Here is a 23,071-nt window from a genome sequence, read left to right as displayed (position 1 = left end):
TACGGCCGTACTTATAAGTGTTGTTTAGGAGGTGATTAATAAAATACCGTTGCGTCCTCTTCTTTCAAATATCAATCAATGATGTAAGAAAGAGAAAATATGTGTTTCGCTAATCACCTGCAAAATTACACTAAAGCTAATTTTTTTTTCAAAATATAACGTCTCACAAGGTGTCGTTTCCGGGTTATCCGAACAGACGTTTAATGATCGATGATATAACGTACTTTTGGTAACCTCCGAATTAATTATAATTTTTCTTAAACTTATGATAGTCTGTTTAATATAGTTCTTGTCAAAACTATTACTTTAAGTTTCTTGAGCCTTGTAAAACGTTTCAAATGTGTTCTAATTGTCAAAGGCAGAATGTACATTTTATTTCGCTTATTTAGGTAAATATATTCTAGCATATCATTTTAACGTTTTGTGTAGATGTTAAATGGGCACAAAGACGGTGGTATTTTCAGTTCACTTGAGGTGCACAAATTTATGAGAGGCAATTCTAATTTAATTTTTACTTAAGTTAATTTTAAGTTTTATTTTCTCAAGTACAATTGTTCGCGCTGGTAGCATAGGTTAATTGATAAACTTTGTACATCTCTTTCTAAGTGTGTCTTGTTATAGTAACGACTAAGACGGAACGGCGTGCAGTTTTACGTAAGTTATCGATCTAGAGTAAGGTATGTCTAATTGGACGCAGGTTAGGCGTTTGCTAGGATTTATTATGTATTCCGTAACCGTGAGATGTCGGCGTCGCCTCGAGTTACAGCTACGAGCGAAAACACGTCGTAATTACGTTGCTTTTGAAAATAAATGTTTTATTTTCTTTTTTTTTTCGTTTTATTTATTTCATTTATTTTGTATTTTTCTAAACTTCATTATGATTTCGTTAACTTTCCAGGACCATCTGAAACACAGGCGTACCTTTATATTATATACTATAACGAATTTAAATTTTACTAACAGCATTTTATCTATTTATAATATTTGGTAAAGATGTATTACGATCGACTTATAATGTTTTACATTCGAAGACTGCTATTAATTTGATATACTATTGGAAGTAGACCTGTGTTGTTAGGTATGTTTAATCTTTATCAATGTACACAACTATGTAGTTTCTTAGTAGTAATATTAATGTGTACCTTCTTGATATACCCACTTATATAATATTTTCGACAATCGGTGTATTTTCCGTGTCTTTCTTGAATGTGAATAAAATTATTTCCCCAATATTGTTGTTTCATTTTTTGTTTTTCTTACATTGAGCGCAAAATATTCTGCCAATGTCACGTGTTAAAAAAATACTTATATCGTGGATATTTTTCTAATCGCTAAATATAATAATAATAGCAAAATCCACTACAGTTTGGAAAGTAATGCTTCGGACTTAAATATCTAGAATTTTGATAGAATTACTAACCCTACTAACAAAAGTTACGCTTGTTTCGTGTAATAATATATAGCCTATTCCAATGGAAGTAGGAAAAAAGATAAACAAACCTTAGATTTACATATCTCAATCTATTTGCCAATAACTCAGCCATATTGTGCACTACAAAGAGTTTATGATTAATATATCTTTACATATCTATAATACAACACTATTACACATAACTACTTATTTCCGATAACATTATCGTCGACGTTCGAAACGCCAATTTGCGCAAACCCATTGTGAATATCATAGACTAATCAAGCTCTCAACCAATGATATCGCGTCAATTTGCTGTCAAATGTTATTTATTTCGCTTTTTTCCTCTTACGGTTGAAATAGAGTATTATTTCAAAAATTATAATTGATGTTTACCTTTCTATTACCATCCTATTTCATAGACATCAAGTTTTTGATGAAGTGAATTCAAGCATAAATCAGATGATTTTAAATAACCATTCCCAAGTTCAACTACAAAATAAAAAATTGATTTATTAATAATGAAAAAAAACGATTTTTTATTTTTATTTACATTATTTTATAATATTAGTATATTGCCGACCGTAATTTATGTTCTTTATATCTATTTTAAATTATTTTCATAAATAAATTGCTATTAATTTTAAATATACTAAATAAAAAATTAAAACCCACTTTATTAATACCAATATTAATACCAATGTAAACCAAACGAAAACTTCATAATTTCTAGGGCATTTGGACGTGTACTTGGCGCATAGTTTTACTGAAATCTGAAGATATCATGCAATTAATTCTTACACGATTTGACGATTGATATTCTTCATTTATTTTTTATCGCCCTTGTAGTTTCGCCTTACCATCCCTCTCTGCCATCACAGCGCTCCATAAGCAATTACTTATCTAGAGAGCTATTCTGCACAGCCAAACGCAACAAGCACCCGGATGCAAGCAGATTTCCGGCGGTCTCTCCTCTCCAAAAAGATTGTTAAGATACCTTCTGGGGTACCTCACTATTGGATATAATAATAATAACATTTAAAGGCCACTAGCATTAAAATAGCGAATCGCCAATTTACAACATTTCACGAGTGAGCCACGAAGTGATTTCTAAAACAACCAATGCTGTTGTAATTGAAAACCCCAATTGTTTTTAATTATATTTAATTGATTATTAACTTTTAATACTCAATAAAAGTCCTTACACAAAGATTCATTTTATTTGTAAAATTATAAAAACCGTCATACATAATTTATAGAAAAAAAATTGTAACGGCATTACGAATTGCGTAGGTATATTCTTCAATTACAAGTGTTGGTTTTGTATGCAAAAGGTCGAAGTTAATTAAATGAACGCTCACTAACTATGTTACACGAGACGAGGTAGTACGACGTGAGTCTGTCCGTTACTAAATTCTCCGCTACACGCGGTATTCTGTAAACTTAATCCTCGCCTTTTATTAATGAACCATGTATAAATTATATAGAAAAATGTTTACGTATTACATAACATTATTTACTTTATTCAGTTTATGTCCTTATTATTTTAACAAGTTTAGAAAATAAACATATCAACCAAATAATGTAGCACTAACATGTATGATCGAATTGTAATGTATGCTAATTTTATTTCTATTTTTTATTTAAAGCAGAGTAAACTAAATTATATTGTCTTTGATATCAAATACAAATCGATGCCCGCGGTTATCCTAATTACTTGTAATAAAAATAATTTTCTTTAAACGTAAAAAAGGCACCAGTCTATTAAAGATGACTCAACTCAGTAGTTTTAAAAATATAAGTATAGACCCATAATTCATAAGGACAGACAGACAGCGGGAAGCGACTTTGTTTTATATCATGTGGTGACATGTCACTTGGAACAAAAATCTACATATGGTATGAGATGCTTTGTGTTTTATTTAAGCGACATTGTACTGGGAATACTATCAGTATTGACTCGATGTGATTTGTTTTTATTGTCACCAGTACTCGAGTCCTAGCTGTACGCAAAGCGGCTAATCGCAAAACGGAACCAATTGGAACATTTTTGAGTCTTCGTTTGCGAGCGCTGATAACACATCTGAGTCTTTTTACGTATATAATATATTACGATACATGTATAATATATACTGATAAATATCAATGATAGTAATCGAATTTATATCAAATTCAAATGTATATATTGAATGTAGAAACATTACATTTACTTATTGATAGTTTAAGAAAAGACTAACCATGATAACCATAACAAAAGTAAAAAATATATTTTTTTTTAACCTTTTATTTCTATTGTTACTGTCTACTATAAATACCAAACATCATTTTAAATATTATCTATATAAAACAATACTAATTTGATATAAAATACAATAAAATTAAGTTACTCTTTATTTTGCCAGCAAATGGTAAAAAAGCAAAAAGCCTTTTTTTTTAATAGTGCGCCATTTATGATATCAGCTACTAGCTCAGAATTTTATTTCAAAAGCAGACAAAAGCAGGTGTAGAACTAAAAATCCTTAATAATTTCTCATTCTATATTCGATATAAGATTAGTATTCTTACAAACAAAACAACAATAAAAATCTACATTTCGGGTTGGGGGCTCGGTTTCGCTGAAGGTGCCCCAACCGGTCCACTGTCATCAGCCTTTGCTGAGTTCTCCATACTCCTCAAGTTATTCTCAAATTCAATGGGATCGATGAATTTCTTCCTCGGATATGGTGGAGGGCCCAGGATACGTTCAACATCCTTGAAGTTAAGCGTCTCCTTCTTTATCAACTCTTCGGCAAGCTGGAAACAATTATTAAATTCAAACTGTGTATTGACTTTCGTAAGTAATACATGAGATACATTAGAATTGCTAAAAAAAATAAGGTGATTAATACAGAATAAAGAATGATGATATTAAAATATATTAATAGATATAAATATTAACAAAAATTCTTCATTTTTTCGATAAACATAACAAGCATTATCAATATCTTCTATGATAAAGCTATTTCTGAGGTCCGTTACTTAGGAACAGTCCTATTCGAGCTTACGACTCCCATTCGGTTGCGCCCGCTATGTCGCTTGTTTATTTACTGTCAAAGATACCATATTCTATATGTAAGTTAAAAATCTTACCGTTTTAAGTTTGTCTTTGTTTTGCCTCAGCACTTCTTCGGTTCTATAATAAGCTTTTGCGATTAGTTTCTTCGATTCCATATCAATAAGATTTTTCAGAGCTTTACTGAAAGGACTCTTCTCCCGATCCTTCAGGTCCGGGAACGAAACCAAACCTACGCTTGGAGACATTCCGAAGACACGCACCTGGAAACAAAACAATTGAATACATTATAACCATAAATAAATCGTATTTCTATGAAGAAAGAATAATAAAATAAATATCACAAATACTATGCAGCAATACAATACACAGCAATGGAGATCTTATACTTATAATTTAAGCACCCTGTCTTCATTCTGTCAGTTATTCGATAACATAGTAGATTGAGTGAGAAAGGTTCGGTACTCTCTTTGTGTGCTGCGAGCCACATAAAATATGTCGTGGAGGAGGTTCTTTTTTATATAGTATAGGTGGCGGACGGGCATATGGACCAATTGATGCTAGGTGGCCACCAGCACTCCTAGACACTGGCATTGTAAGAAATATTAACCATTCCTTACATTGGCAATGTGCAATCCACCGTATGCCATAGTTACACTGGCTGACTTAGCCTTCAAAATGGAAGATAACTATTTTAAGTTTTGCTGTATGGGTTTAAAAATGGTTTATTCTATTGTTATTTGAATTCAATTATAATAAATTAATTCATTTAAAAAGTAACAAAGTTTATATTCTAATAATCAATTATACATGTTCTAAATATTACTTAATAATAGTATTACCTGGGCGTAGGCGATTTTCGTGACTTTCTCTAGGTCGTTCTGTGCGCCCGTAGTTATTGAGTTGAAAGTGATGGCTTCGGCGGCCCGTCCTCCCAGCGCCATACACATGCGGTCAAAGAGCTACAAGAATGCACAGTATGATATACTAATAACTTACAATTTTCTTGTCCAAATATGTTTACACTGTTGCGACTGGGTCTAATTCATTGACCTTATATTAATATTGAAACTAAACCGTTCACTGCTTGTGAACCGTTTTTGGTAGTTTTTTTTTTATTGAATAGGTCTTAAATGAAGTAATAATCGTGGAATAAGGAAGGGAAAACCAAATAAAGTGAATTAATTGTGTGTATTTTAAATATAGATCAATATCTTCGCCGGTTGTAAACAATTTTTTATTTATTCTATTTTTAATATTTAGAATATACTTTTTACTGTCTCATACGTTTTTTAACTCAGCTGAATTATCGCAAATCAAGTTTAATGATATTTTAAATGTTATTCATTTCATTACGTATTTGCCTTCTATATGAGTTTATGATATTTGAAAAATAAAAGATTTAATGCTAAATTTACAACAAGTGACAAATCTCGTATTTAATTATTAGAGGTCATATTTATTTTTCACACTTAATTGGAACAACCTATCCAATAAAGTAACCAACAAAAAGTAAGCTATAATTTCACAATTGTTGATTACCGTATGTTTGTTTGAAGTCATTTCAAGAACTAATGAATGAATAACACTGATTTTAATTCTTACCTCTTCCTTCGAATACAACTTTTGATCTGAGGTGGTGTATTGAGCGAACCCAAGCGCTTTATTAGTCCGGGGTACTATCGTGACCTTCAGGAGTGCGTCCGTGTGTTCAAGCAGCCATCCAACTAGAGCGTGGCCGGACTCATGGTATGCCACTATCTTCTTCTCCGCTGGTGACATCGCGTGGCTACGTTTTTCCGTCCCACCTGATAATAATTTATGTCATAAGAAAAAATTACAGAGGAGTATATCATACAATATAAAATTACATATTTTTACTAACTGGCTGACGGAAAAGTTGATAATTTGACATGATATTTCTATAATTATATTAGCACCTCGTACTGAGTTTCATGATATTTATAGCTCATTCCAATTGAAGAATACATAAAGATAACAAACAAACAAACAAACCTTTGATTTACGAATATCATTCGATTTTTTAATATCTCAGCTATATTGTGCATTACTAACAGTTTTTGACTAATATCTCTTTATTTATAATACGATACTATGCCAGTATACTACGTATTTCCACTTAAAACTATTAATAGCCCATAAAGAATATTATTAGTTATTCAAGTTCTCGACCATCAGGCTTCTATATCTAATAAGATTATTATGTTAGGGTATTTCAGCTCTCTGTTATAAAATTATGGTGTTACTAATTATTACATTATTAATATTTTTTTAATTTTATAGTAACTTTTCGGCAGTACCGACTTAATAATAAGGGTACACGGGGCATGTGCTTATATTGAAATTAATTTTGATAATTTTGGTAAGGGGATTTAGATGTACAAAACCATTTTTGCAATGTTAGGTAAAAATGTCAAAAGGACGTCCACGAGGGCCCTATATTCTGGTTAACCCAGAGTCCAGGAATGGGATAAGAAGATATACAAAGAAAATTTATATATAAGTAAATTAGACGCGTTATAATGAAGACGAGTATGAACGAACTCACCATCATGTAGCAACTGTCATTTTAATTCTCATACAATGAAATATATATTTCCAACTTACCGACAACTCGTTCGACAGCGTATTCCAGGTCGGCCGCTTTGACGATGTTCTGTTTATATCTCGCCGCATGAAGTGCCGCCTCATTGCATACGTTTGCTATATCCGCACCACTGAAGCCGGGCGTCAAATAGGCCAGTCTGTAATTGAATAAAGTAACATTGTAGTCATTATGAAAAAAATATCGAGATAAGTTGATTTGTCACGAATGACACCAAACCAAATGTAAGCCATGAATTATATTCAAGGTTCTCGACCTCATACAAAAGTAAAAATTAAATTAACAACCTTTAATACCAGGATACCACCACTGAATTTCAATGTAATTATAATACTTCGCATCCTCGGCGGTAAGAGACAGCATGTCTAATTTCATGAAATCATGCTATATGTGTATCCACCATACAACATTGGAGCAGCGTGGTAGAACAAGTTCCAAACTTCCTCAAAAGCAAGAGGAAACCTTAGCTCAGCAGTTGTTACTTTTACAATATCATATATACATATAAAAAAATAAAATATTACCGTTTAACATAGTATGGCGGTAATTTATCCAAAACGATGTTCTTTAGATGTCTATCGAATATTTCCTCCCGTTCTTGTAGAGTCGGTAGGTCGATCAGTATGTGCCTGTCGAAACGACCGGGACGAAGCAAGGCCTGCAGAGGAAAATTTAATGTCTTTTATAAAGATCTTTCATTAAAATCTACACCAACCCTTAAGGTAGATACACATTCAGCAATTGCACAAGGTTTTATTTAGACCGATAGTTTTAAACTTATTCACGAATGCGAAACGTTAAATTAATATCGGCGTGCATTAACATGAGCGGGTGTACTATGAGAGACGACTTAGAGTAAACAGCAAAAAAAAACACAAATTAGATCGTAATTGTTAAGATTATTTAAAAAAAAATGTAGCGCAGGTGCGCCTTCTTGAGTAAATAAAGATCTATACAGCGCTGATGGTATTTAGTAAAGTTATTTTAAGTAGAGATATTTTTATTTTATTTTGTTATAAGTAGATATTTTTCTTTAGTGAATGTTATAACACTTGCTCACTCAATTTTAAACTACTCCTTTTCTAAATTGTTAACACCCCGTCTCTTAAAGCCAGAATTGAATCAGAAATCACTAAAATTCAAACCGTGATACGTTGGGCAAAGATCTCTGATCTCGGGATCGAAATTGAAAATACCTTATCAAGAACATCGGCACGATTCGTAGAAGCCAATACAACGACTCCTTCACGGCTCTTCATGCCATCCATCTCAACTAGAAGTTGATTCAGGGTCTGTTCTCCCTCCCCACCACCCGGGCCAAACGACGAAGCGCCAGTAGATCGAGCTCTACCAACTGCATCCATCTCGTCGATGTAGATGATGCAAGGAGCGCGGGAACTTGCCTCTTTGAATAAGTCCCTACAAAATAAGTAAAAACATGTTCACAGTATAGTACTAGCTACCCATCCCGGCTTCGCACGGGCAGAATAACGGTATACATAAAAATTTGGTATCGTAACTTTAATTACCACCCACTCATCAAATATTCTGCCGCCAAACAACAACACTTACTACTATTAGCCAGTGTAACAGACATAAAAGAGATAACATTTCAGCTTCCGAGCTTGGTGAAGATGTAAGGGATGGTTAATATTTCTTATTTAATATGTCTAAGGAACGCGGTGACCACTGACCATCAGGTAGTGCCTGTTGAAGATATATAGATAAGATATACAAAACTATTGATTAAAAATTACTTTAATTAGTAATTACTTTAAAAAACTTATGTATTCAGGATTTCTTAAATAGAAACAAAATTACATTTTAGTTTTAAATTTCAAGCTGCAGCCGAAATAACACCCACTGTTTGGACCCCGAATCATTTCAAAGTGTGTGGACCATTCTTTGACCATACAAGTGGAAACTTTTATAAAAAAGAAAATGATACTTCGGTATGATGGACAAAGAAAATGTTCACAATTGGTCTTTTAAAAATCTTCGATAAATACCAAAGTGTCTTCCGCCGCATTTTAATTGTTTAAATTTAACTAGACGATTTACCTGACTCTTGCTGCACCAAGTCCACCAATCATTTCAATGAATTCTGAACCATTCATAGAAAGGAACGGTACATTAGATTCAGTGGCCACTGCCTTAGCTAGCAATGTCTTACCACAGCCCGGTGGTCCAAGTAGTAGAGCTCCTCTTGGTACCTACAAAATAAAATTCAATTTATGCTGGTTACATAGTACATGTATGAAATGAAAAGGTTCTAAAATAAATAAATCAAAGAGTAATTACATATTTTTTATCCCTGCAGTAAATTACATTTGCAATTTTTATCTATTCTATTTATTAGAAATATAATCTAAAATAAAATGTTATATAAAATATTTATGTATCACAGATACAATAAGAAAGATTAATTATTACATTATTTTTAATAGATACATTTTTTCTTAGTATAAGACTTGTATAAGATTGATCCTACTATACTATTTATGCTTACCTTGGCCCCAAGACTCTTGTAATGCTCGGGTCGCTTCAAATAGTCTACAAACTCCATAACCTCAATCTTAGCTTCCTTTAGACCAGCTACATCCTCAAACTTCACTCCTTTGCCTTGCCCGCTCATCGAGTCCACGAGGGTAAACTTCGCACGTCTCAACTGGCTCTGTAAATTAATTACTTAATTAGGCGTACATGAGAATACTGTTAGTAAAATAATCGCACACAAAAAAAAATAAGTATTATATTATAAGCTAATATTGAAATAATAATTAGACATATGTCACGATAGTCGACCTCAATTCAATCGAAAAATAAAGAATTTCATTTGTGCTCAATTCTAATCATATAGTTTATCTTATTAATTATTATTTATTATATAATAGTTTAAAAATGTATTGTATTTCTAATTTTTAATTATTATGCTTATGTTGAAATCATATTTTCAATAGTTACATTGTGTAATATGATAATGCATGATGAGACTACCTGTAAGTAGTAGAACTTTTGTCTTGATAATTTTGAAATGTAATTTTTTATTTTTTATTTTGGATGTGATATTGTATCTACTGTTGGTTGTCCTAATGAAAATAAAATAAAATAAAATTAGCAATACCAAGACAGACCCGGACAAAAACCCTTACTATAGCTAGGAAATTGTTTTTAAAGGAAATATTTTTAAAATTTCAAAAATAGCACGGCAACAAAAACCTCTTTCATTCCTTAAAACCTGTTACTCATATTTTTACTTAAACATGTTGCGCTATCTCTGATTCAACATTGCCATTGTATATGATTAGTATGCAAAAGGTTTTTATAAAAAATACCTATTAGTACCTATAAGTAAGGATGTACTTATATATATATACGTTTTTTTCTTTTTAGGAATACAACCTCCAATAATAGTAACCTCTTTTTACGTATATCAAGATTATACAACTGACCATGTAAATATTAATCAAATATATGATAGTAAATACCATATTATAGTTATTACTTACAAATCCGCCTATATTAATATTCATCTTCATTGTCTTCGTAGAATACAAGAATGATAATATGACAGCCGCGATCAGCAGTGTAGTGAAGATTTTACCAGCAACGCTGCCGTTTCTATCGTAAATTACGCGAACACCTGTATAATAGAATTTATATAATTAAGTCTTTTTTATTTCTCTATTCAATTACGAGACTATTATCAGTCCTGTTGTTCTCTTATAATATATTTTACTTCTTCAACTTATTCCTGAGAATTATATTGATAGGGTTATATATATATATATTGATAATATCATGAGTTCTACTAAGTGAGTTTCGAAAACACCGGTATCCAGTAGATTTAAATTATATTGCAGCTCTCTCTGTTCTGTTCTTTAAGTTTCCTCGAGATGCGAAATGTGATATAGATAGTTCAATGAAAGATGGCCTGACCCAATCCTTTTTGAAATCATTACAGCACAAGTATGCAATATAAGCTGCTCGTGTGAGTTGTATGGCTACGCTCAAAGTATCTATGTAGTCACACGCACACTGAGTTAAATGACAGAAGTCCACTAAAAGTATGCTCTACTAAATATTCCCGGTTTAAATAATGATGTTATTTATTCATTATACAATATACTAGTATACTTACTTTTCTAATAATATTTATTTTTGAAATTATAGCATGGATTCACATCCATGAATATTAAAAGTATTGGATTATAAGAGGAAAATATTTGCCCAGCAAAAATAGCAAAATCACTTTTTTATAATCATCACGCCAAATGTATTTTCGTAAGAACTCTTATATTGACCTGTTGTAAGTTATTTTTCTAATACGAATATTTTATTTCTTACCTTCTTTAACGCCAATACTTTGTTCAGTCTCACGCAGTTTCTCTTCGAAGCGGTGTATGTTGCCGACGTTCATGTGATAGACCCGGTGTGTTGTCTAAAATGATAATGACAAAATACATATGTAATTGAATTAGGTTATTTTTTTCATTAATTTGCATTTTTAATCACCGGGTCCCTACAAAACTGAAAATATAATGTGTATTGTTTATTTTAAGTAAGAGTAATAATCAATACTGCATGATAATGTTACAAAGAATAAAACCGTAAAATTTGCAATACACTAATACTCTATAAATTTAAACAATTTGTTTATATTTAAAATAACCATAAACAAATGTATATTTTTTACTAGGTAAGCATAGAAGTGGCCTACACCCAGATTAAATAATATCTTGATATACTATTTATGTAGATTAAATAATATATAGTTTTCATACCTTCTTTCCTTTAATAACTGCACCTTCATATAGAATAATGGTGACTATTTCTAAGTCTGGTCGAACTACTATTTCTTCCACTTCACCTTTTGATAACATTGAATAGACAAACTCGTTCCATGACACGTACCGTATGAGCTGAATAGAACAAATATATATTTTAAAACAAGCTTATAAATTTACAAATTAACTGCAAGATAAATAAAATGCAAAAAAAAATAAATAAATCGCCTTTGCTTAAAATTTTATCATCACCACAGTAAATGAAATTTTATACTTTTATGTTTAAATTAATTTATATTATTCCTTTATAATTTATATAAAACATCACTTTCGTTAAATGGATTATTAAATATTAAATTAGCACACAGACTGTATAACATATTAACATATTAAACTTGACTAAGTTAAGTCTTAAATTATATTTCTTTCATTTTAAGCAAGTACTGTTTATTCAATATCATATTTAACTTTCAGCAGAAGCGGTCGCAGCAAAAGACATAAAGCTCATGAGAAATGAATGACTACGATATGGATAAAATAATATCACAAATGGAAGTATTCTGATCTAATTTTCAACCAAGTTGATTTATTTTGAAGACATCTGGATCTCCGGATAACATGGTTGCTCTAAACCATTTTTTTTGACATCTTACCAAATATATAAAATATGTATTTGAACAAATGAAAGTGCAATTAATGATTAAATTCCCTAATTTATTTATTAAAACTTTGCAAATTTCTAATTTTTAGAAGGTTTGCCAATTTGATCTATATAATATATGTGATCCTCGGACAGATCTTGGGATACAAGTAAGAAGGCATTGCAAATAAGTAATAATTACAAATCACAAACAATATCTGACAATTAATGAAAAATAGTAAAAAAAAAATTCGCAAATGGCAGTAACATAGTTCAAGTCCTCTATAAGAAATATATTATGAAGTATTATGAAAATTTATTTTAATAACAAGAACCTATATAGGTTCTATTATACATATTAAAAAGAACAAATATAAGAATATATAGCCAAATCAATAACTAACTTAAAGAAAAACATTTTGTTTCCAATAAAACTTCTAATCCAATTGATGTTCTATATATTTTAGACTTATAAAATATGATAGGTACAGATAAACTAAAAACATTCATAATTATACAAGTATAAAACATGTAGTTGGGAAAATGCAACACACAGATGTGTGTGTGTGTGTGTGTTGCATTAAACAATTACATATAGGCAAAAAACATTGTCAATATTAATTGGCTTAGTTGGGTTAAATATATTGAATAGCCAAACTTTTGACGTAATAATAATAATATATGTTTATTTAATAGGTAAATGAAAATAATCTTACACCTCTTTTGCCATTTAATTAGAATAAAATAAAAACAAAACATAGCAGAAATGCAAACTTTCAAATTGAATTTATATCTGTACTAATATTATAAAAAGGTTAAATTTGTTTGTTTGTAGGGGTAATCTTGGAAACTAAATATCCAAGTCTAAAAAATATTCACAAGCTACATTATATGTGAGTGCTAAAACAGATAAATTATGTTTATATCAAATAATTCTCTTTATCAATTAATTGCAAAGCTCGGGTGGCCCTAGTTAAACATATGTCTGCCAGGAATCACTTAAACTAATCACAAAAATTAAGTTATCAATTTAAAAAAATGTAGACTTAACATGCACACACAAAATAACTATAAATTATTTAATTTTACCTCATTTTGTGTATTATCTCCAGGCAGAAGGAATGAACTTAGGATTATAAGTGTGAATGTTGTTAGCATCCAAAATAATGCTTTCATTACAAGCGATGGTATATTAGCATTTTCATTTTCCTTTTTTTTTTGGTCCTTTAAAAAAAAAACAAAAATTAATTTATATTATTCATACAAAGATGTTTGATGATATATATACAACATTCTAACAAAATAAAAATCTCAATAATCTTGAGAAATTTACTATAACTTCTAAGCACCTTATCATTTTTATTTTCCTGGTTGTTATTCCTGGATGAGCTTGTATGAAGATTTCTAACATTTGTGCTATTAATGATTGAGCTTAGGTCGGGCAGATTTGATCTTCTTAGTAAAGATGAGGCTGCTTTAAATTCTGCATTGAACTGTTTTAATTGCTGTAATAAAAAAAAACATACAGATTAACATAGTTTGTGTGTTAGTCTATTTAATTTCATAGCTATTTAAAACTGTTTATTTGATTATTAAACATAATATTTTGTGTGTTATTTTAATAATGAAAAAATCTGTCGATTTATAGATATTTCTATAAGAATGAAAATTGATTTTATACCATTGTTTTATTTTCTTTAACTACGTAGATTAAAATTTTAGATATGAATCATAACACAATAATATAAAAAATTGATTGCATAACATTTAAACTAAGGCATTAATTTTAACGTATCTAAATAATGGTTAAATATTTCACTTTATTAAATTTTAATTACATTTAACTAACTTAGTTAAAATGTTATTGCGCAATTTTAATAAAAATTATTATAGAAAGTGAATTGTTTACCTAACAAGTCAAAATTAGACCCATACTTACTGGGTGTCTGGATTTATTCGTTATGTTGTGCAACAGTGATAATGTTTTACACAAATTAACAAAATTTGTTGAACACTGTTTATTAAGCTCCGTTTCGACAACTCCATTTTTTCTCAATTGTATTTTTGACTGAAATTTTAATGCCGATAATGTCGGAAGGCGTTTTATTGATAGCATTTAAAATATAGTATGTTCGAATATACAAATAAGACAATTAAGTTATGAAATTATAACTGTTTCTAACATTTTTTTATTCATACATACACTACGCTCTCAGTAATGTTGAATAATGTACTGTAATAAGTAATTAGGTATTTAAAAAGTAAAAACTATTATTTTTGGCATTGGCATATGGCGTGGCACCTCTATCTGCACAGTGTATAAAATTAATAGCGATCCACAGAATATATAGACAATAAAGAATACACTGTAATAGGCTATTTGACAATAAGAAAAATAAAGTATCAATTATTGTAATCAGTATTAATTATGAGTTTAAAAATGGTTATTTGTTAACGAAAGTTGAAAATAATAATTAATTTATTCAAAAATTCATAAATAAAAATGCATTTTTTTAAATGTTTGTCACGTGACACAAAACACTCCTGATTGGTCGGGCTTATGATGACGTCACTTGCTTGTTAACCTCGCTTGCCTACTGTATTTGGATTATATGTGCCACAGATTAAAATACAGGCAAGTGACGTCACCGACTCTATTGCAGCGGCATATTGTCAAAGTAGCGTTTTCGCGCGCTATTTAAATATGGAATTTTTAATTTGATATTTTTCAGCAAATATGTACTAGACCTCCTTAACCTCTACTAAATAATATAAAATTGATTTTAAAAACCAGTCAAATAGCGTATTTCGAAATTTGTTAACAAAATACTAGGTATAATAACAATTATAAGGAATACGATATACCTCACCGTTTTGAAGCGAGTGTATAAAAACACATACTCAAGAAAATGCAAAGGAAACTTCAAACTATAAAAGTCACAACACCACCACGGCAATGCCGGTCTTTTTGCAGCAAAGAAGCTTGATATTTGTTTTTCAAGCTTAATGGACTATAGAAATGCCTCAGATTACTTTATTTGTAGTTATGTATTCTGTACTATACCCAGTCCATTTTTTTTTTGTTATAATAAAAACGCATTCTGCTGTTTACTGTTTTTGTTATTACTAAGGGATCTCATGTTATAATTACCTCTGTTCAGGAAAAAAGCATAAATTTTCATGAGCTCAGCCCAAAAATGAAAAAACTACTATACCTTTGTGTAAAGAATTTATTTCAAGAGTTTATTTTAAGAGTTAGCAATAATAATTAGAAAAAGGTTTTTTAAAGCACCTATTGATTGCTAGATATTTAAATAAATTACTTTCATGAGTTCAACACATTTATTTGATTAAAATACATAGACACATATATTATAAATTGAAACTTGTCTACATAGTTTCCAGGATTTACACATTTAACTACTCGTATATGATATATAATAATTGTATTATTGATGAATTACATATAACTAACCTTTTCTACTGAAATTGCTATTAGGAAAATAATTACTGCACTATTATATTAAACCCGTTATCCCAGTCGTCATCATCCAGTCGCCATCGTCAGTGCTTACAATATTTTTCTTTTGTCAACATTCTTTTTTTGAAATATATATGTAAATAGCATTTTTATTATATTAAAATTTAATTTATAATAATTTGTAATAAGTTCTACTAAAATTGCTATAATAATCATGTGTGCCAATTGCTGTTTACAAATTCCGTAAATGAATTTTCTATAGTAAATTAAAGTAGTATTTTTGTTTTGAATTGCACAATAGTCATAAAATATACATTTTATTTAAAATTAATTATAATATATTTAAACTATAATAGTCTTTATATTATCATAATAATTTACACTTGAATCCTGTTTCTTCTACCTGTAGCCCACTTCTTCTTGATACTCAATTACAAAACCAGCATACATATGTTTGGCAAATTGAACAGACACCTCATCTTCGTGTATTTCTGATGCTAATTCTCGACAAATGTACTTTTCTATGTGAGACGGTAGCAGTGAATGCCCGCGCCATAAGCAATAATAGCCCAGTTTAAACATGTTAATTTTCATGAATATGCTACCCAGATTACCAAATTCTTCATTTTCATTGAATTTTATATGAAGATAGCTATGGTCACGAGGTAGTGTTGCTATTAATAATATAGCACTAGCTAACATCTTCCAGTATAGAAGTACCTCATTGCTAATACTAATGGCAGTAATTAAGTATTTAACAGACTTTTGTGCTACATTTCTAGCAATATGATATTGATTTTCATCAGTGTACATTTTTGCTAGTTTCATATAAAAATCAATTGCTCCTTTTAGAACTGTCGGACATTTGGGTTTCAATTCTATCATCTTTTGATATGTTATATGTGCGTCGTGATGACGTTTTGCTGAAATCTGCATAAGAACAATCCTAGAAAGGCAGTATAACTCTCTAGTATGATTGATATCTATGATTTTACTGTAACATTCTATTGACAAATTTATACGTTCATCCAACTGGTATGCTTCAGCTAAGTATATAAGAGATTGTATGTCACTTTTATCATATTCAACAACATATTCAAAATGTATAATAGAAGACTTAAATTCATCTCTTTCTTTAAAATAAACTGCTAAACGGTAATGCAGCCATGGAAGACTTATGACAAGATGATTAACATTCCTTAATAAAAGAAAGTTATCTTCCTTTAGATTCAAGTTCAAATAAATATCACTCAAACATTTCAGAATTTTGGGGTTTGTGTAGTCCAGCTCATGAGCTTTTTCATAATATATTTTGGCCATTGCTAATTGTAACCTAAATTTTTCATAGTACTTTCCCATATAGTAGTACGCATCAGCATAGTTATGATCTAGCACCACTGCTTCGATGAAGTGTGAATATGCAACTTCATACTGCTTTAACAGCCAGTATGACTTACCAATGTAAAATAGATTAATAGGGTTCACGGCATCTTTCTGTAACATGTCAATCGACTCCACATATTTTCCATCTATCATTAGAGCCAGAGCTTTAAGTTGTACAAAGTAAGCTGTTGGTTGTAAAATATTCATTAAATGTTCATTGTTTTCTTTGTTTTCTATATAACAGGTTGCAAGCATTGCTTGTTCATGTACAAGTAGTGCAGCATGGGGTACATTTCTAGCTGCAGTTATTGCTTCAGGCCATTTTTTTTGTTGTGCTAAAGCCAGAAATAGAAATTTATTTAATTCCAGTGTAATATTAAAATCTGTTGAATATGATAGAAAAATTTTAGCAAGTACTTCAGAAATAGCCCAATTCCTTGTCTTGAATGTACATTTTATAAGGAAAATTGATTCAGTTACTCCAGCTTCTTCATATTCTACAAGTTGATTACAAACTACATATGCATCAACATATTTTTTGTTATTGTATAAGATCATACTATTTAATAGTTGGGGGTACTTGGAGTTTGCATTCCCTTGTATTATATCATCATAGTACTTCTCTATATCAATTCCCCAGAACGACTCATATTGTGCATAGACTGTACACATATATCGGCAAAGCCACATACGAAATAAAACATTAGATGCAAAGAAGGGCAACTTTGTCAATTGTTCGAATGCTTGAACAAAATTCCGATTCAGTAGCATAACTTTTCCCAATAAAATACAAATTGAATTATTTGTAGGATCTTTCATAACATTTTCTGAGATCTTGTTTGTTATTACTGATAATTGCTCTTCGTCATGTGCTACATTAATGTTCAAAAGCTCTAATAACTGAAATTCAGTGAAGTTATACAGGTACTGTCCAGGTTTTGTAGAAAGATAATTTATAAGGATACAAAGCGACATGGAATCCTTGAGGGCAAATCCTATCTCTGCAACTTTAGATATAACTTCCTCAGCTATTTCTTTATCTATTTCCAATTTTAATATCTCATCATATATGTGTAAGAGTGTAAATTTTGATTGTAAACCTTGTTTTCCTTCATAATAATTTGCCAAATTTTGCCAAGCCAATGGTTTTTTTGGTTCATAAGATATTGCTTTCTGCAAATATTCTAGAGCTTCATTCGAATTACCTCGAATATTACCAAGGTAAGCTAAGGCTATGTAATTTTGTTGGTTAATTTCTAAAATTTTTTTACAACATATTTCGGCTTGGATATAATTTTTAGCATCCATTAATTTCTTTGCGCGTTTTAAAAGTGGTTTTATATCTGCCATCTAAAAAAAAAACACCCAAGTTACATTACATTGCCCAATTAAAATATGAAAAAGATAATTTAATTCAATTTACAGAAACTAAAATCCTTAAAACGATTTCAGATTACTAAATTAATTTATAAAAAATATAATAATTCTTACTTTGCTAGTACTAGGAGATATCTAGATATCTGTCTCAGCTTGAAACAGCATTCAGCTAAAACTTTAACGGTGAACTATCAACTATAAGACGGAGCCCTCTACACCCAGCACGGGACCGGGAATAGAGGGCTCCGTCTAAAAATAAAAAAGTGCCAAGTTATTGATTAATTTTACTGCGTAATAGCCAATTTATGAACACAACAGTGTTGCTAGACGTCTTGAATTGGTGATCCTACGATGGGTACTAAAATTGCCAAATATTCCGTGCCTTATATAAAAATAAAGTACATTAAAAAAAAACTTGTAACTTTGTCATCATTTTAGCAATAGGCTATTTGACAATGCGAAAAATAAAGTGATAATTAATGTAATCAGCATATATTATGAGTTTAAAAATGGTTATATATCAACGAAAGTTGAAAATAATAATTAATTTATTCAAAAATCCATAAATAAAAATGCATTTTTTAAACGTTTGTCACGTGACACAAAACGCTTCTGATTTATGATGACGCCACTTGCTTATTAACCTCGTTTGCCTACTGTATGTGGATTATATGTGCCACAGATTAAAATACAGGCAAGTGACGTCACCGAACCGCATTGCAGCGCCATATTGTCAAAGTAGCGTTTTCGCGCGCTATTTAAATATGGAATTTTTATTTTGATATCTTTCAGCAAATATGTACTAGAATTAAAAAAAACAACTTTTACTGGGTTCCTTAACCTCTACTAAATAATATAAAATGCATTTTAAAAACCAGTCAAATAGACTATTCTCTCAGCAAACAACCAAGAGTAAGACATATAGTTTTATTGTTCATTGTTTCAAGCATTTTCTTTATCAGTATAAAAATATACGCAATGGATTTACACAGTCTTTTTTTAGTTTTCAGCCATAATAACTATAATTTCTGAATTATCCTAATCAAAACTGTACTTTAGGACCTAGTGTTTATAATTATTATCATTAGATAGGTGACTCTAAAATTAGACGAATAATCGTTTGTTGGATATAAGGGAAATCCCCGACGAGTATGATGGTGATGGTGGGTGGTAGACTTGAAAAAAATGATGTTTCATCTTCACTTTGATTAACTGGTATTTCGATTTTTTTATATGGGAGAAAGTCGTATTAATCACGTAAACATTTTATATATTGACCCTGAAATATTTAAATATGTTTAAACATAATACGACTCAAATCGTCCACCTGACAACACTTGTTCAAATTATAAATAATAATAAATATCGAGGCAAAGTTTCCCAACTTACTTTAAAAAAAATAATAATTTCCTAACATAGGGTAAAGGCGGGATAGATGCCTCATTTTCAAAAACCTAACTCGCGACTAAGAAACAATAGTATAACTAAGAGCCGCAGTAAGTAGTAACCCCGCACCTCAATTAACCACGGGCCGTCGTGCGGTGAGGATGCGTTTCGCTCGTGTGTGAATTCATCTCCGAGGCGAACTTTACGAACACGTCAAAGTTTTAAAGGTTAGTATTTGCTGTTGTATAACTTTATAATTAGTTATTAATTCTGTTATATTTTTTATTACGTCAATATACTGATTCATCAAGTATGTATCTTATTGGAAATAGTTGTTCATTTGTTTTCTATTTATTTAAAAAATACTTGGGTATCTATCCCTATCAAAAAGGATAGTTGCCCTGGTTTTTTGAGGTATAGGTGCCCCTTGGGGCATCTATCCTTCCGTACACCATGTATACTCATGCCCTTAGGGGCATCTATCCTTCCATACACCATGTGCACTCATATGAGGTTTCAGTGTATATTTTGAACATATATTTGTGTTCTGTTATATTTTTTATGTTTTTACATATATTTATATATTTACTGATTGTAGCAGAATCATGCCACGAAAGTACAAAAGAAAGGAAGGAGTGCGAGCTCGAGTATGTTCTTGGACTCCAGAACAATTGCAGTCAGCTTTTGAGGAAATAGACAGAAAGACCATGTGGGATAAATGAAATATTTCGACAGTTTGGAATCCCATCAAGAACATTGAGAAGATGTTATGCTGCTAAAAATACAACGAAGCAGACACTGGGTATGTATTAAAGGTTATGTTAGGTATACAAGATATTACAAACTTTGTTTGTTTCCAATAGATTTATTAACGTAAATATTATTTTTTGTAGGAAAACATCCTTGCTTGGATTTTGACAATGAAGAAAGGCTAGTAAAGCACATTCTAAAGCTCGGAGATGCAGGATTTCCCCCAAATAGACAATCCATACGTATGTTAGCTTATCAATTTGCTGAATAGCTAGATCTAAAACATAATTTTGACCACGAAAACGAAATTGCTGGAGCTGCATGGTTCAAAAGTTTTATTGAACGAAATCCAAAGCTGTCTTTTAGACAAGCTGAAGGCTTATCTGTGGCTAGAGCCAAGGGTCATAGAGAAGAAGTAAATAACTTCTATGATCTTTTGATCAAAGTCTTAACCGAAAATTATTTATTGGATAAACCGGAAAGATTATACAATAATGATGAATCCGGTATCCAATTAAATAATAAACCCGGAAAAATTATTGCAAAAAAAGGTGCCAAATTCATCAATTCAGTCACATTTGCCAAGAAAGGTGAAACAATGACAATTGTTGGCTGTTGTAATGCAATTGGTAATTTTCTTCCACCAGTTCCTATAATAAAAGGTGTGAACAAGAAACCAGAATTTGAAGAGTGACTTCCAATGGGCTCAAAAGTATATATGAACAAAAAATCTGCATACATAAATGCTGCACTTTTTTTATAAATGGTTAACAGAACATTTCATACCTCTGAAGCCGCATGGTAAGGTTCTGCTTATTGTAGACGGCCAATCATCACACTCAACTGCGCCAAAGATGCTGCAAGCTGCTGCAGATAATGACATAATTTTATTGTGTTTACCTAGTCACACAACTTCAGCTTTACAGCCTTTAGACAGAGCAGTGTTTGGGCCATTTAAAACCTATTTTAATCAGTAAACTAATCAATTTATGCGCCTTAATCCAAATAAAAATATCAGTCGTTACAACGCAGAAAAGCTTATACGCAATGCTGAAAGCACTATGCGGCTAAGCATCATTTAAGTAGGATTACAAAATGATAATCTTTATTGCATTATTTTAGTTTTTAAAAAAGAATGACTTTTATGATTATGCATGTTGAAACTTAATAATTAATATTTTATACCAAATAAGAATTTAGAATTCCTATGTTTGTTCAACAAATACTTTTAGAATTTTATTATGGTTATTTTATTTGATCTCATATGATAATTATATTCTAACGATGACAATTAAGACATTTTAGAAACTACAAAATGCTTTTTATTATAATGCCCATGTTTCTTGGAGACAATTTTTGTTTTAGGAGTAGCCTTTTATTGCCAAAACACCAATTGTCCTCAAAACCTGATAAAAGTTTGGTTGTTTTTCGTTTATACAGTGTAAAGGGCTTCTATCCCGCACCGCAGGCAACTTCCTTCATAGTATTTTCAAGGTGGGGCAACTATCCATACGGGTAGGCATCTATCCTCAACAAAGGAGTTCCATAAAAAGCTAAAATCTGCAAAAACTGTAATTTATAGGTCCAAAAAAACAAATCATAGTTAAACATAAAGGTTTGAACTAGCTAAATTCATAGACATTATTTATATAAAATTTATATTTTTAAAATTAGGAGGATATTTTAAAGAGTGGGGCATCTATCCCGCCTTTACCCTAATTGTTAGGTCAAAGGTTACATAAAAAAAAGGTTTGATTCAATGTAAGAAAGTAGACACCAATGATCCAAGAACTTAAATGCGATTTTAGATAAGTTTTGGATTTTTTCATATAATTCATCATATAGTATCTAAAATTAAACAGTTAAAACATATAGCCTGAACGAATAATTAGCAAATAAAAACAGGGTATTATTAATCTCTAGATAACAAAATCTTTTCTTTACAAATAAAGATTAAAATAGGTTTGTTTTATTCAAAATAATGGCTAAATAACAACTGTTGTATGAAATTTTAATCAATTTTTTTAGATATTTCTAAAATAGGGTGATATATTTAACTTACTTTAAAACCTTAGTCAGTTCAGGATGTGTTGAAAATATTTAATTACTATTAATTAAATACAAATAGTTATCAAACCACTGTCTACTTTTTAAAAATAGCTAATAAACTTTAGTTAT

The 23,071-nt window shown here is 30.5% G+C and overlaps 1 protein-coding gene across 1 annotated transcript; it reads right to left on the bottom strand.

Annotated features, from left to right (window-relative positions):
* Positions 1-3,934: 3,934 nt before the first annotated feature.
* On the bottom strand, positions 3,935-14,758 carry LOC113402513 (paraplegin). The gene is made up of 15 exons (XM_026642800.2): positions 14,456-14,758; positions 13,866-14,021; positions 13,606-13,740; positions 11,874-12,011; positions 11,437-11,530; positions 10,599-10,732; positions 9,599-9,763; positions 9,151-9,302; positions 8,286-8,508; positions 7,614-7,747; positions 7,092-7,228; positions 6,069-6,271; positions 5,306-5,425; positions 4,541-4,726; positions 3,935-4,204 (listed from the first exon to the last, which is right to left on the bottom strand). Exons 1-15 carry the CDS (start codon positions 14,630-14,632, stop codon positions 3,998-4,000), a joined length of 2,361 nt encoding a protein of 786 aa, XP_026498585.1. The 5' UTR covers positions 14,633-14,758; the 3' UTR covers positions 3,935-3,997.
* Positions 14,759-23,071: the final 8,313 nt, after the last annotated feature.

Source organism: Vanessa tameamea, chromosome Z (genome assembly GCF_037043105.1).
Source record: "Vanessa tameamea isolate UH-Manoa-2023 chromosome Z, ilVanTame1 primary haplotype, whole genome shotgun sequence".
NCBI lineage: Eukaryota > Metazoa > Arthropoda > Insecta > Lepidoptera > Nymphalidae > Vanessa > Vanessa tameamea.
This window is presented reverse-complemented; position numbering and strand designations above follow the sequence as displayed.

What these genes read in the sequence shown, in the direction of transcription:
- LOC113402513 (XM_026642800.2), bottom strand. Translation starts at nt 14,632, where the DNA reads ATGCTATCAATAAAACGCCTTCCGACATTATCGGCATTAAAATTTCAG. An exon ending in CGAATAAATCCAGACACCCA is followed by an intron (nt 14,022 to 14,455) that starts GTAAGTATGGGT and finishes TTTTTATTACAG; the next exon opens with CAATTAAAACAGTTCAATGC. An exon ending in CTTGGTGCAGCAAGAGTCAG is followed by an intron (nt 8,509 to 9,150) that starts GTAAATCGTCTA and finishes CTTATTTTGTAG; the next exon opens with GGACTTATTCAAAGAGGCAA.